Below are 15861 nucleotides of genomic sequence, written 5' to 3' on the forward strand. Positions count from 1 at the left end.
TATTATTGAATTCAGAATTGACCAAAATGTATTCTTGCAAACAAAAAGTATATCAATTGGTTTCACAGGTCCACTTTAATGTGGATAAGGTGCATAAAAATATCAAGATTTGCAAACATAAGGACAGAATTAATGGAACATTGAAAATTCACCTTTTATTATGAAAAATTTAGGAATCAATATATCAAACCTTTTAAAGTTAAATTTCATTCTGAAGAGTTAGAGAAATCTGTCCCTGCATATCTAAAGAGATGAATTCAATAACATTACATTTCTTTATATTTAAATAAGTAATGACCCCCTTCCCCGTTAAAGAAAAACCCCGACAATATTAACATCACAAACACATTAAACAAGATAAAACAAAACAAAAGCCAATAAACAGAACAAAACAAAGCAATCTAACAATAACGCATCTTTGAACATGCACTTTGAACTTTCACTTCATCATGCACAAAATTGTTTGAAATTAAATTATTGTATGTTTGGTGTATCTGTACTATTTTTTATATGTTTAGTACGTGTATCTATATATACGCATTGAATCGCATTCTGCATCTTACTTCATTTAAGCAGCATAAAAATATAAAATGCGCTTGTAGTCTATACAATAACATCTCCCTCAGTCACAGGTCTCACAGTCACCCCATTCACAATACCCCGTACTGTTACACTCAGCTTCAGAGTTTATCGAGGAACAATCACACTCTTTGAATCTATATACATCACACAAATTATCGAGAAACTCTAAAAAGAAAAGAATATTTTTTGACTAGTTATACCGTGAAGATAATTTTAAAAACACATACTCTGTCTGCGTGTTTCTCTGCTGCTTTACAAGCAATGCAATCAAAAATAGAAAAAGAATGCCTCCTTCTTTCTCTTTTATAAAACTATGCAATCAAAATGCTTGTAGTCATTCGGTTTCCCCGTTCGTGAAAATAACTTTACCATAAAAATTGTCATAGCCACCCCTGCATTCCTCCAGATCCGCCTTTGCTTCCTCCAGTTCTGTCCGTTTTTGAGCCAAGGCCATACTGCAAACTTCTGACCCCAGCTTTTCCTTTTCATTTTCACAGTCCCTTATTTCTGACCTTAGTCTTTGTACTCCAACTGAAAGAGCTGCAGATGGTACGCTGGCTAGAAAAATGTGGTGAAATATCACAAAAAGTATAGGCTAATGAAGTTACGATCAACAAAATTTCATCAAATTCCTTTGTTTCTAACTTGAGTCAAAGGCTCAAAATCTGTCCTTTGAATGTGGTCATTTTAAAAATCTTATTTTTCAAAATAAGTCATTTAAATCAGTAAAAGTAAAACTCTAGTGAAACCTTCTTGACATATTTGTTCAAATCCAAACCCAGGGAAGGTGGAACAGCAATGGGCAATCAAAGATTTACATACTAGGAATTGTCTAAAGGGGGAATGAGGTTATGACTAATCATAGTTATGTTGAAAGTTCAGGTAGTGTAAATTCACTTTTGTGTAAACCATGATCTCGAGGGCTAGAGTAGGGCTATAATTAGTCTCATGGATATGAAATCATCTTCAAGTTTTTCAGATTTTAATTTTCTCAGATCCTAAACCCTGGGGGACAGGATGGGTCCAAAGGAGGGATAAAAGTTTTACAAAAGAAATAAACAGATTTTTTGTCTTTTCTTCTCATGAACAGGAAAGTCACGATTGGTTTTATGTATTTATATTAATATAATTTTTAAAAGCATAATTAGGTGGATTAAATTCAAGTTCGTTCAAATCATGACCTCGGGGGTGGATAGAATACTAGGAGAGATCAAAATTTTAAATATAAATAAACAAAAATCCTCTAAAATATCCCATTCAATAATAGGAAAGCTATATGAATATAGTCTTTGTTATACACGCATCTCAGGAAGTGTAGATTCTAGTTACATAAATTCACCAATCACCTGGGTAGGTTGAGATTAAAGTAGGGGATCAAAGGCTTTACATAAGAATATACAGGGAAAAAACTTAAATCTAAAGCAAGAACATTAGCAGTCTCGTTTAAAGTCAATAAAAACGGAGGCTTAGCCTCCGCCTTTTCAAGCTGCGGCGGAAGGGAATTTGCGATATCTAGCGGCTAATCACGTTAACTTTGATATAGCGTGGTCCCCCATATCCTTTCCAAAGCAGGAGTACATGAAGCAAAACAGGGACAGGGAACCAGGCTAAACTTTGATAAACTGGCATGCCTGTCTGATATCGGATATGTGCTGTATACAGACAGGTGATCAGTAATGTTTAGAGTCCGCTGCTGACACGCGCATTGGCTGATAAAAACTCTCGCTGACATAGAATTTAAATTGTCGGGGAAACCAAAACAGATCACCGAGTGCAGTTCTCTGCATCTGCTTTTGATGCAATTAATCTAATTCGGTCACAATATTTTCCACATACAATACATAATTCTTTTTTTTTCTCATGGACCTATAATTATCTCACACCTTTCACCTCACCTGGGGGATTTTTATTAGTTTGCGAAGGTCCTATCACATAAACATACTACATTACCTAGATAAAAGAAATCTGCATCATTGTTTCATTGAAACTGACATATTTTAAATGTTCACTCACTGACTCAGCAGAGAGCTGCGGCTTGTCTGTTTATAGCTCTGCTGCATCTTTTTTTAGAATTCCTTATCACATGTTTCAGAAGTTAGATGGGACAAACTGACCCACATGTTTCTATGTTTACATGACCAAAACCAAAACAGTGGCTTGAATCTTACTTTGTGGTGTAAATTTAGTAATATTATGGCTAACCTGTGCAAAAAAGGATGCAATAAAACACTGTTGTCATGGAATCTGCAATAGTGACTCAAAGTATGCCCACAAAAAATATGTGCAAGGAGTTGAATTTATTAGATTTCCCAAACCTTGGAGAGATATTGAAAAAGTGTCAAGGATGGGTGAATGCTTGTAAACGGTTCATTGGCGGATCCAAGGGAGGGGGGGGGTCCGGGAATTGGAAGCTCACTTTATTTTCTGTCTAGTGGAGAGAGAGAGAATGAAACGTTTTCCGAGAATAAATAAAAATACATATATTTGTACGTCTAACTTATGTATTGAATAGATAGATTCTCACACATTAATTTTCTTCCATACTTTTATTTCAAATGATATGATTAAAACGGTTCTATATTATAAAACCGTTTTAATCATATCATTTGAAGGAATAACATATTTGTTTTAAACCCAACCTGCATCCACCACGGATTTTTTTTTTCAAACTCCAAAAGAAAATTCTTAATACTCTTTGGAAATGCTGCAAATCCATTCAATTTTAATTAAGGCTTCAGCAGTTTTTTTTTAATTTTTTCTTTAAATTCGGACTGGGGGACCAAAGAAATAAATGGACGTAAACAGATATTATTTAACGAAACCTAAGATCTTCCATACGTGTGTGTGAATCTTTGCTTGAGAGTGTGTATGGGAATTGGGGGGGGGGGGGGGGGGGGGGGGTATATGGACAGTACAACCCTGGAACCCCTCTTTCAAGAGTGGCTGGATCCGCCTCTGAAACGGGAAGGATTTTCAATGAAAATGGGTATTATCCGTAAAATCGCGTATAATACTGGATATTAGGGTATCGTTGAATCCACAATATCTAGTCAAGGCGGTGTAATCACTTTATAAAACTTGAACAATGGGATGGCATATTTTGCGGAGTCAACTTTCACCTAGATGCAAATGTTTCTAAAGGTATCACCAGTCAAGTAAGAATTTGGAAGTCAGGATTAATGCGCACTGGACAACAAATACCTGTAGAGCTTAGTACATTTCAAGATCTGCACCCAAACAGGCGTCTGTTCTGCTTGATATTTTTCATAATGTTGGAAATATTTGGATCTTCTTTATGTTCATACCCAACACAACAGAACTATTAATTAAAAGTTGAATGTGCCTGTAGATCTATGCATTGTTATATCTGAATGCTTGTATCTCAGCTCCTTTTAGTCCTGAAGAGTTAGAGATACTAAAGTACTTTTTGGCTTCCTCACATTTCAGGAAGCTCTTACCACGAGTCACTAAAGAATTGAAATTGATATAGTTTATTGCAATTAGATTGGTTTGTCCTTTTGATGAAAAATAGGAATTCAGTAAATTACATAATTAAACATTAGACCACGGTAACATAAATGAAGAAGATGTGTTTGTGAAACACTTTCCCCCCCCCCCCCCCCTATATATCCCTTACCATTCAAAAGTCATGGCCAAGGTTAAAGTTTTTTCATAAGTATAGAATATCGAAGGTCAAGGTCAAAAGGTCAAGTTTGTTAATGTCCAATGAAAAGTCTTTCCACAAAAAAAGATATATGAAGTATTAATGTCCTGGTATCTACTTTTCAAAAGATATGGCCAACTACCCTTAGGCAAATGTTGGGGTCAGAATATGAATAAAAAATTCCCAAAGAGACAAACAATCATGTTCATTCCAAGCCTCCGTCTATCAGTACTTTCAGTACATTGATTGTTAATAAAATTACCTTGTCAGCAGATACATTTGATCATTAACTCAAATGCTGACTGACTTTTTTATTTCTAATTGTTAGTCCAAAATGGCCATTTGATAAACACTGAATTGTCAACGGATTTTCCCGTTATTTCTCGATCCTGACAAGGAGCAGACAGGAGGTCCGGTCGGCAGGGGATGTTCACTCCTCCATGGCACCTGATCCCACCTCTGATGGTATGGAGGTCTGTGTTTGCTCTGCTCCTATTTTGTAATGGACTTTTGAGCTTGAATAATAGCTGTTCCTTACCTCACATTTTTGTTTTTTCCCCCTAAAACCTTCTCAACAACAGTGAAACCTTGATTAGCTTTACTTATATGCAAGCTGCCCTTTTCAAAACACTGGATATTAGCATATAGCATAAGAGAAGCCGTTTTAATGCTAGCTACATTACTATGCATATTATTTATATAGTCCAAAACTCCAGAATGAACAAAGTTAACCTATCAGTTGATTGTATTCTGTCCCATGTTCTATTTCAATTGTTGTGTCTTTGTATCCATAGCACAAGCCAACTTAATTTCACTTTATGGAATTTTCCATCTACCTAATCAATAAGTAGAGCTCACGGGGTGTGACTGGTCAAAAGGAGATGCTTACCCCGAGTAGGCACCTGATCCCATCTCTGAAATTTCTAGCTTTTTCTTGCTTTTTGCCTTGGATTAATATTTGAATCGCATCATTTCAAGTTCGGTCAATATTTGTTATTTTTTTTACCTTTCTCATTTTATAGGACTGTTCAAAAATATAAATAAATATATCTACTAGTATTCTTTAAAAAAATATACCCTTCTATCCGAAGTAAAACAACACTTACCGATAACCCCCACGGCACCCAAAAGTCCGAGAACTGGTAGTTCGGAGCCGGATTGTTCAGGAATCTGCGGACAAATGTATCTCACGGAGAGTAGAAGAAAGGCAACAAAAAGCAAATTTTTAACCATGCTTAGTAATAAGTACGGTATTTATATGTTTCTTTATATAGTTATAAATATTAATAACACTTTCACATATGCAGAACGGTTTATTACTCGTTTTATAACTAAGGTAGATGTATACAAGGCAAATCCTTAGTTCCCTCAAGGGATTACCATATGATGCAAGATCTACATTGTTGAAGCTATCATGTTACATATTTATTTATACTTATCGCCGTCTGAAAAATCTTATTATAGACATGTATGTAAAAAAACCCACATCCAACCATGCATTGATTATGTAACAATAAACACGAATGTAAAAAAGGTAAAGAAAACAGGCAGTGACCGAATTCGCAAATCCTTTCTTACACAATACAAATTGTAAACAGAGCAACGGATACAGATCACTCGAATTCCCATAGCTGGGATTAGGTGTCCAGGAGGAGGAAGCATCCCTGTCGACAAGTTACTCCCGCTAAGCACTCTTTGTATTGAGAAGGTAAATGGATTTTTCGCAGTCTAACATGTCAGTCAAATATACAACCCATCGTCTGGTTGTGTATACAGAGGAGGTCAAAGGTAGTATGTTGTCATTATCATTGGGCAATTGAAAGTTATTAATTAGTGAAAGATAGCAACGTCTTCTATTATTTGTCAAATAAACATTTTTCTAAGTGAGAGGAAATGATTGTTATGTCCCCGCTTGAAAAGCAGGGGGTTATGTCATGTATGTTGTGATTGGGGTGTCCGTCCGTTTGTTTGTCCGTCTAGTTGTTCGTCCAACTGTGAGCACCGAGCTCACAAAATGATACATACCCACCCTCCATGAAACTTGTAAGTCATTGGGACGTAGGCAAACCAGATTATACCCAATATACCATATTATGGCCAACTTTTTTCAAAGGTAAGTTACTTTCAATTCCTCAGTTGTTGAACACAAAAAAATGCTATAAAATGAGGTTTAATATTATTTCAAAATAGCTGACATATATTTTGAAATTACTCTGCTATTAAAAAGTGGGAGCACAACATACTCATTCCCCCGAACATGTCGAATTAGATTTTAAATGACCGCAAAAAAAAAAAAAAAAAAAAAAAAATAAAGGAAAAAAAAATGGAAATGTTATACATAGTATTGATTTATATAGGAAAATTTTTTAAAGGTATATAATGTATAGAATATATATGATGCACTGTCAACTATAATATTTAGCCTCTTAATTAATCTATAATCTAAATATATATGCAACATTTAAGCATATTGTATAGAATTTGAAAGTATAAGATGCATAATATTTGTAGAAAATTGTACAATTTACATACTGAATTTACTTGTGTATTTTTAAGGACTTACAGAATTTTGAACTTGTTGTCTTTCCATAATCAAGAGGGTCAGCTTTAGCGTACTGCCAAAGATAAAACTGTAATCTCCGAATATTTGTCTATGTCCGTTTGATCCATTTGATGTGACCTACATTAAGACCTAGGAGTGTAATTTACATTTGACTACCTCGCAAACATTTGTGCAGGTTTTCATTCTGCGCAGTGTTTTGTATGACACTCTACTGGTAAGTTTTGTTTATTCATATTACGCAACACCATCGGCTTATATTCACTGAGTAGTCTCGTTCAACCAGACCCTCGGCTGTCTCCGTAAATCTCCGACCAGCCAGCTGGTCGGAGTTTACGGAGACAGCCGAGCGTCTGGTTGAACGAGACTAATTCACTGAGAGGAGCGAACGGCAACTCTGCAAAATATGAATCTTGTTATGGAAGCTCAACTGGGTTAAGGATATCCGATCCTCAGCCAGGAAGGATAACTCCAAAAATTAATATTTAATTTGAAATGCATCAAAATAAAGCTTGAAAATGAAATTTTTTCATGCAACGATTTTCATTTTATTAATCTTTATAAGATTCAAGGTTTTTGGAAGTCTTAGAAAAGGACTTATAAAAGTTGACATTTGTACCCTATAAAAGGAAAAAATACATACAGTTTTAGAGAAATTAGATTTTCTTGAATCCAGCCTTAGATACCAATGCTTAATAGCATGATACGAAATAAGAAGTGATTTGTGGTCTCTTGCAATGATAGCAAAAGCATTTTACACTTTGTATTATACAATACATGATGTATATAAAATTTCCAAAATAAATGTAAAAATAATGACAATTTCTCTGAATGCCTGGATACCTATCGTCTTTTAACCTAAAATATATTTGTTGATCAATTTACAATTAAAAAATGCATGGCTAATATTCCAATTCGCTTTTTCTGCAAAAATATTGGAGATTTGACAATTTTCCCTATATAATATGATTAACTTTAATCTTTAACTTAAAAGAAATACTGTGGATAAATTTACATAATTTTGTGGATTCAGAGATACTTTAATGAGTATTTTTGATTACGTAACTGCTAATATTATAAACCTGAGGATTGGACTACCTTAAACATACCACAATAATGCATGCTTGTGGACAGGTCCCCCTTTTTAATGATTATATATAGTTATTTATTATTAATATTATTTTTTATCATCTTTTATCATTTACTACTTTATCTACATGTTTCTAATCCAAAAATCACATCGAAATAATAAACAAAAAAATCTTTTAACAATTCCATATTAAAATAATGGCCTAAAAATGTATGAAAGATATTAGTCAACATAAGACTTACAAAGATAAAGACAGATTGTTTGTGCAAAGAGGGTCATTGTATCCATCAATTTTAAAGAAATTGCAAAATATTGACTCTAAACAAATCTGCTGATATCCTTGTTTCCTTAATTGTCAATAGCATGTCTCTTCATATAAGAACTTTGAAATAAAATCGTTCAAACACAAATGGTCTCAGGTTTAGAACACTGTAGCAAGACACATTGACATGTATGGCCACAAACAAAAATGAATAGAAAAAAGATTTGAAGACCTTCGTCAGCCTCCTAGTGATTGAAATAAAAAAATAAATCATGTAAAAATTAAAAAAAATGCAAACAGTATCAAGGGTAACAAGAAAGCATTTTTGACATTCAAAAATGTAGAAAAGGAAAATTTGATGATGAATTCATTCGCAAAATTTTTTATAGAGAGGAAAATAGACGAAAACATCAACTTACCATCATGGTTTACTTATCTCTTAATGTACAAACAATTTTGGCGGGACTTACCATTGGTTACCTGGTGTATTACGTCATCAAACGCATGCGGTATCGTCTGCCACCAGGTCCCTGGTGCATACCACTTGTTGGGCATTATAAAAGTAAGAATATTTAAAAAATTCTTTTACTTTAAATTATTAATGTCCAAAATGGTTCCTGTGTTGTGTTTTCGAAATTTATTCATGAATTGTTCAATTAATTTAGAATTGTGGTATGTATGAAAAATATACAGATTGTTTTATTTATCAATATCGATCAATAAGACATATTTTTCGAATTTTGGCGCGTCACTACTGAATTCATTTAGCAGGCATTAATATGAAAGTCTCAAAAGTAAAAAGGACATCAAAAGCCAGTAATATTTTTAAAAAGAAAATTTTCTTAATATTTACTTCTTTCAGTTTACGGCTCAGTTGAAATTCATAAGAAGATTGCAGAACTTTCTAAAAAATATGGTCCAGTTGTACATGTCAAATTTGGTAAGTGTCCTTATTATACTATGGTTACTATGTACAAAACTGACTGACAGTAAAAAATACCCTTAAAAAATCTTAAATGCTTAAAAAAGTGTATTCATAATGCAAAGTAGTAACTTTATTTACATATGAATTAGTTTTTCTTAGCCCTAGTAAAGAGCCGTCTTCTTTATTTGTGATTTTTCTCGATGATGTTCTAATGTCATTGATATTACATTAACATTTTTAACAAAATCATGAAAACAAAGACAAAATCAAATGTGTTAGGAAATTACAGAAGATTATATGGCAAATTTATTCGTGTTCTTCTTTCTAATCATATCTTTTTAAACCATATTTTCACGAATGAATTGAAGTTTTTACCCAATCTTGTTTTGAATCCCTGATAAGAAAGGCAAAAAGCTGTTTAATTATATTCAAAATGATATTAATGCATATATAACTTTTTTTCAAATCCTAAAAGGCCCAAAGATGTTGATTGTCCTGAATAATATTGATGTTACTCTGGAGGCAATGGTGAAAAAGAAAGCAGATTTTGCTGGGAGACCAAAAATCAATTCAAGTACAATTATAGTTCCTCTGCATTAAAACTATTGTTAAAAAATATTACAATCAGCATGCAAGAATACAATTTAGCTAATACGTTTTATTTTGAAAATGTAGTGGAGGTATTTACTGAAGGTGGAAAGGACATTGCATTCACAACTTATTCACCTACATGGAAACTGCACAGGAAAATAGCAGGCAAAGCTTTAAGGTATTTTTGGGAAAAATATTGATTCATCAAATTGAGCGAGGTGGGTCTCTTTGCAATGTTTGGCTCTAAATTATTTTATATGATTTTTTTGTATTTTTGCAAGTCTCCAAATGGAGTTTAAAAAATTTGCTGTACATGAATGCTACCAACTAATAAAATCTGTGGAAGTGGAAAACAATTATTGGAAATAAATAACATTTCCCTAAGAACACTTGTCTGATTGGGTGTAATAAGGGTTAAAACATTATTGAACTTGACAATAAAACAGATTTCTTCATTGTAAATACATGAAGAGGCAATAAATTAGCATTTTATTCATTTTGTGTTAATTTTGATCGGGATCAGTTTAATTTTGATCGGGTTAGGTCCAAATAGTTAAAAAGAAAAATGAATTTCTCTAAAATTTCTCAGTTTGGTTTCAATTTCTTTTTTAAATATGTTGTCCTCAGTTGTGACTAGTTTTATGGTGTTTTTAACCACAGGTTTAAAAAATATTTACAAATAAAGCGTTTTATTTTCGTAAATAATTTTTTTTATAAAAAAAATTAAAAAGTCTAACCAGCCTTTTTTTTTTTTTACATATTTTATTAGATATTCATATTCATATGATGCATTCATTTACAGCAAACTTTTAACTCGAAAACAACTTATTTGGATATAAATATCTTTTTTCATTTTCTTTGGAAAAATTAATATAAAATAATTAAAAGCTAATATCGGCCTTTCAATGCTGAAACCATTGTTTAAAAAGGATGACTCAAAGATCTATAAAATAAAAAGTTGGTGTGTCATTCCACCTTAAGCTGCTACCAACTTATCTTGGGAGTGGAACGAATCAGAACCCTCAAGACTTTAAAAAAAAACCCTTCTTTTTGAAGTTTTAATGTTTTTGATAAATTATAAATGTACGTTTAATTCAAAACCATAATTTTTTTCATACTAGTATTTTTGAATTGAATAAACTTTATAAGGTCCTGATTATTTACTCGTATGTTTTGAAGTTGATACGTTTTGCTCAATTTTTTTTCATACAATTGATATTAATTAATGATAGAATTTTTGTATTGAAATACAGATTTTTAAAACCATTTCATATATGATATCCAGTAAAATTTCTTGCTCTTGTAGTGGTAGTACATCAGTGGCTACCAAAAATGTTGAGTATTTAAATAAACTGATAATAAGACATATTAGTCGCAAGATATGATTACATATTTTTAGGCATTATTTACAAGGGGATCTGCTTGAGAGTATGGTACAAGACAATGCTGAAAAATTTCTGAATAAAATGGCCGAGGAGAAAGAACCATTCTTTTTCAAAGATTTCGTTGATCAGATGATCTTCCATCAACTGTATACTATCTGTTTCGGAGAAAAGTAAGTTTACAGGAAGCTTACAATATACATAGAAGGAAAAACTATGATTTATTACGTAATTTATGACGTAATTATTATTGATATAGAACACTTTACAAAAGAATACTAAAATAAACATAGTTTTAGATCTATATAAGCTTATATTGTGATTGCTCCTATAGATAATGGATTACCTGTATTTGATGCTGTCCGATTAGGTGCAGATAATAGGGGATAAGTTATATTTAGCCAGAAACTTCTGTTTATGTTAAACATGTATCTCACAGCAGCTATATTTCAAAAACAAAGTTTTTGACCTAAGTTAAAATTTACAGCTCTTCACAGGCAAGTGTTGGCATCTCCATATGAGTGAAAATCTTTGAGAGGGACGTTAAACAACATTTAACAAATATCTTTAATTAATCAATTCCTCTACTATCCTATTTAAGGAATATGTCAATTACTATACATACAACTATCTTCAGCCTTGTAGAACAAATTTCTTTTTGTGATGAACTTTTGATGTATTGAAATAGACGACCTGTCGATGACCCAGAGGTGAAAGCTCTCCTGAAACTAGATAACGATCTTTTCGACCTTTTTGGCACTGGTCTCGCAGAAGATTTAGTCCCATATCTGAAAGACATCTACCCCACAGCTAGATGGGAGAAATTCAAGAAAATGACAGAGGAAATTCTTCAATTGCTTCACACAAAGTTTAACCAACACAAGGAAACCTTCTCACCAGGTTGTTGTCCTTTGCAAAATTTTACAATAAAATATGGATTAAATGAAATTGAATTAATTTTATAAATTTTATTTTTGAAATAATGTATTAAAATAATTTAATAAATTTCCTAAGAGGTACATGTAAGAATGGTATTTTTGGCTATATAAATTAAATATTTCCTTAATTATTTTTTTCCTAGATAAAAACAGGGACTTTATTGACAGTTTGCTGATGGCAAGACAAGAAGCCGAGAACGAGGGGAATGAAGATGCTTTAGAGAAACTGGATGACGGATACCTTGTACAAACCATAGCTGATATATTTTTTGGTAGGCGATACTCAGTCTATAAAGAGCAAAAGTTTTTTCACCAAATTTGAGAAATTCTTGAAGCCATGGACCAAAGTGTTTTAATGTATAAAGTAGGACTCTCTTGATAGTGAAATTGGAACTCTACTGAGAAAAGTTATTCTCTTTGCTATTTACTTATGTTAAGTACGAGCAAAAATGTAATTGATTGGTCAAATTAAACAAAGAATTAAACAAGAATTTTTATCCGATAAGAAATATTTTAATGGTCAAATACACTTGTAAATAATAAATAAAATAAAAATGTAACGACAATACATGATCTTCATACATTGTGTATTCTTCAAAAACCAAGAGAGTCCAGTTTTGTGTTAACCACGTTTTTGAGCAATAGTTGCATAATAATATGTATTTGTTCTGACAAGAAGATAAATCTATCAATGATTTATTACAAAGTACTAGAATGTGTATTTGGTCGATCCCTGTTTATCCATTTTTTCTTGCTTTGAGGCAATGAATTTATTTCTCAGTTCAAAGCATTATTTGATCCTTTATAGTTGGCGTCTGCAAAGGTGTTTAGGCTCCTGTTATGATAAAAAAAAATCAAGAAACATTATGTATAAAAATACCCATTAATTTTGATTCCAATAAGATACCTGTTCAGTTTTACTGATGGGTTTACAAAATCTATTTATTTTGATTTTTTACAGCTGGCGTTGATACCACTAGATTCACAATGGACTGGTTTGTATATTTCATGACCAGATTTCCGGAAACTCAAATCAAATGCCAAGAGGAAATTGACAGGGTTGTTGGTAAGACGGAAGGAACTTAATTTCATTTTCAACTTCTAGTATATCTGATGTATTAATTGAAAAAAATAAGGTTGATGTTGTTGTCGTGTAGATTATCTTTCACAGGTTCTGGACGTCCATCAATGAAGGATCGTAGCAGCTTGCACTATACCGAGGGTTGCTTGTTTGAAACTTTGAGGCTCGCGAATGTTGCGGGACTTGGTATACCACATAAGACTATTTGTGATACACAAGTTGGTATGTGATTTTTACTCTTATCTAATCTGGTTTCAGTGCTTAATCAGTCATTCAATTTTGTCAACAACCTTTTTTTTGTCTTTTGGTGTAAGTGACATTGATATCTGTGAACTTGACAGGAAAATATTGTTAAAGGAACATGCTGTGAAATACTCTAAATATAGAAATACTTGTTAATTAATTAGCTGAATAAAAACAAAATGTGTACTATTTTAATTGAGTACAAAAACATCTGTAGTTAGTGACCTAGCTACAAAGTATTATTACTGCCATTTCGAAATGTAGGCTATTTGTAGATATAATTTTATATGTCGATCGAATCATGACTTTTTTATTGATTTATTTACGTCTTAAAAATCACGGTGTCAGAAAACTTTAACAATAAAATCATGTACTTGAGTAAATTCCTTATTACTTAAACAGGAGGTTACGACATTCCCAAAAGTACTACAGTTCTTATTAACTTTTGGGCTCTTCATCACGACACAAAATACTGGAAAGACCCAGAGCAATTTGATCCCACTCGTTATCTTGATGAAGATGGTAAAATGAAGCCAACAAAACCAGAGAGTTGGCTCCCTTTCTCGGCTGGCAGGCGCGTTTGTCTTGGGGAAACAGTTGCTAAACCGGAACTCTTGCTGCTGTGTGCAAACCTACTCCAGCGATTCGATATTCGTCTTCCTGATGGCGTAAAGGCCAATCCAGAGTATAATTTGAAAGGATTTGGTATAGAACTTCCCTCAGATTATAAAATCGTCGTGAAGGAAAGGACTGGGAATTGAAGCTTGAACATGTAAATGGAAATATAACTGTAAATCTGAACAAACAAAACAATATTTGTCTTAAAATCTTTAAATCAATAATTTTTTATTGCAATAATAGGATATATATTTATATTAATATACCACTTGATCACTTTGTCATTTTTATAAATTATAGTTTTGTATGTTAATGATTTATAAAATAAAAAAAGAATAATGAAATCTTATGACTTCATGTCATTGTGAGGTCATTAGAACAAGAATGATGTTAGGGTTGAAATATATATGTATTAATAATTATAACTAGTGGTCTCAGTTAGAATGATGCAAAAGGTGGCACATTGATAACCTGGGATTTTGAAACTTTACAAAATGCTTCATAATGATGACATTTGAAGTCATACAGAGTAAAATACAAGTAAAAACGACTACTATGGAAAATAACATATTTATGTTATCATAGCAACCAGTGTAGAGTGTCTTGTAAAATAAACAAACTATTTTTTTTATAATGTTACAAAAATTAAAAAATGTTGTAGACCTTTACAACAGTTTATAGTTTAGCTAAAAAAATAAAAGTATAAATACTTTTAATTCACTTATGGTGTTTGTAGAGGAAATCATAATGTGTACTATTTTAATGTTTTTATTTACTTTCTGTAAATTTGACAATTTAATCCTATTTCAAAAGCAAACAAATATCTTTATCGGAATGTTGCATAAATTATAAACAATGACTACAAGATGTACTCAAAACTGTGCCGTGATATTAAAAAACATACACAATAATGGTTGCTAGGCAACTCTGTCTAGAAAATTTCCTATGGAAATTTAAAAGAAATCAATACAGGAACATTAATACAGGAAATTTCTTAAATAATGAAGAAATAGAAGAAGTCTCAGAATTTGTCTATCTAGGAAGCAAGATCACCACAGATGGGAACTCAGAGGTAGATGTACTAGCTCGAATTTCAAAAGCCACAGGAGCGTATGTTGCACTAAGAAACATCTGGAGGTCAGCAAAGATCAGCACAAACACCAAAATAAGGATCTTCAAGAGCAACGTGCTTGGGGTCCTCCTATATGGTGCTGAAGCATGGAAAGTTACTAAAACCATCTCAAACAAGCTAGATACCTTCCAGACACGCTGCCTTCGCAGAATACTGCGCATCTTCTGGCCAAATACCATCTCAAATGAGGAGCTGTACAAAAAGACCAACACCACCCCTCTATCTCAAGTTATAAAGAGAAGAAAATGGCTGTGGATAGGGCATGTATGTAGAATGCACCCAACTTCCACCCCAAGGGTTGCTTTGAAATGGACACCACCTGGCAAGAGAAAGAGAGGAAGACCAAAAGAAACATGGAGAAGATCTGTAGAGAAAGAGATGGGAAAGAACCGCTGGACATGGGGACAGATACAGAAATGGACACAGGACAGGCCAGCATGGAAGTCTCTGGTGACGGCCTTATGTGCTATCCAGCACGAAGAGGATTAAGTAAGTAAGTAATACAGGAACATGAGCAATTATGATATGTATGCACTAAAATGCGAATATCTACTTGAAATACAATAATATAAGGCTTGACCATTTCACTATTGCAACCAATTTTCCATAGCAATGAATCGTCCGCGTGGCGCAGTGGTAAGAGCGTCTGCTGTAGAGTCACGAGGTAAGGAGACAATCCTTACCTCGCGGGTTCAAATCCCACTGTGGGCCGTGGAAACCGAGGTCCAGTGTTGCAGTTGCTGCTCGCACTAAAAAAAAGATCCCTCACTGCTCAATGGCCTGTGAAAGCATG

General features: G+C 33.0%; 3 protein-coding genes across 3 annotated transcripts; 2 read left to right on the top strand and 1 right to left on the bottom strand.

The window, feature by feature from the left end:
- Window positions 1–425: 425 nt before the first annotated feature.
- LOC134281676 (uncharacterized) lies at window positions 426–5500 on the bottom strand. The gene is made up of 3 exons (XM_062764111.1): window positions 5353–5500; window positions 952–1140; window positions 426–747 (listed from the first exon to the last, which is right to left on the bottom strand). The coding sequence occupies exons 1-3, from the start codon at window positions 5477–5479 to the stop codon at window positions 623–625; spliced, it is 441 nt and encodes a 146-aa protein (XP_062620095.1). The 5' UTR covers window positions 5480–5500; the 3' UTR covers window positions 426–622.
- A 1357-nt stretch (window positions 5501–6857) lies between these two features.
- LOC134281673 (steroid 17-alpha-hydroxylase/17,20 lyase-like) lies at window positions 6858–14364 on the top strand. Its single transcript, XM_062764108.1, has 11 exons — window positions 6858–7023; window positions 8548–8720; window positions 9021–9098; window positions 9559–9657; window positions 9759–9852; window positions 11074–11229; window positions 11745–11956; window positions 12138–12266; window positions 12956–13060; window positions 13166–13297; window positions 13721–14364. The coding sequence occupies exons 2-11, from the start codon at window positions 8582–8584 to the stop codon at window positions 14077–14079; spliced, it is 1503 nt and encodes a 500-aa protein (XP_062620092.1). The 5' UTR covers window positions 6858–7023; window positions 8548–8581; the 3' UTR covers window positions 14080–14364.
- A 482-nt stretch (window positions 14365–14846) lies between these two features.
- Window positions 14847–15557, top strand: LOC134281651 (uncharacterized). Its single transcript, XM_062764080.1, has one exon. The coding sequence runs from the start codon at window positions 14847–14849 to the stop codon at window positions 15555–15557; it is 711 nt and encodes a 236-aa protein (XP_062620064.1).
- Window positions 15558–15861: the final 304 nt, after the last annotated feature.

This window comes from Saccostrea cucullata, unplaced genomic scaffold, assembly GCF_032062105.1.
Source record: "Saccostrea cucullata isolate Sc308-1 unplaced genomic scaffold, CSIRO_AGI_Scuc_v1 ctg1055, whole genome shotgun sequence".
Taxonomy (NCBI): Eukaryota; Metazoa; Mollusca; class Bivalvia; order Ostreida; family Ostreidae; genus Saccostrea; species Saccostrea cuccullata.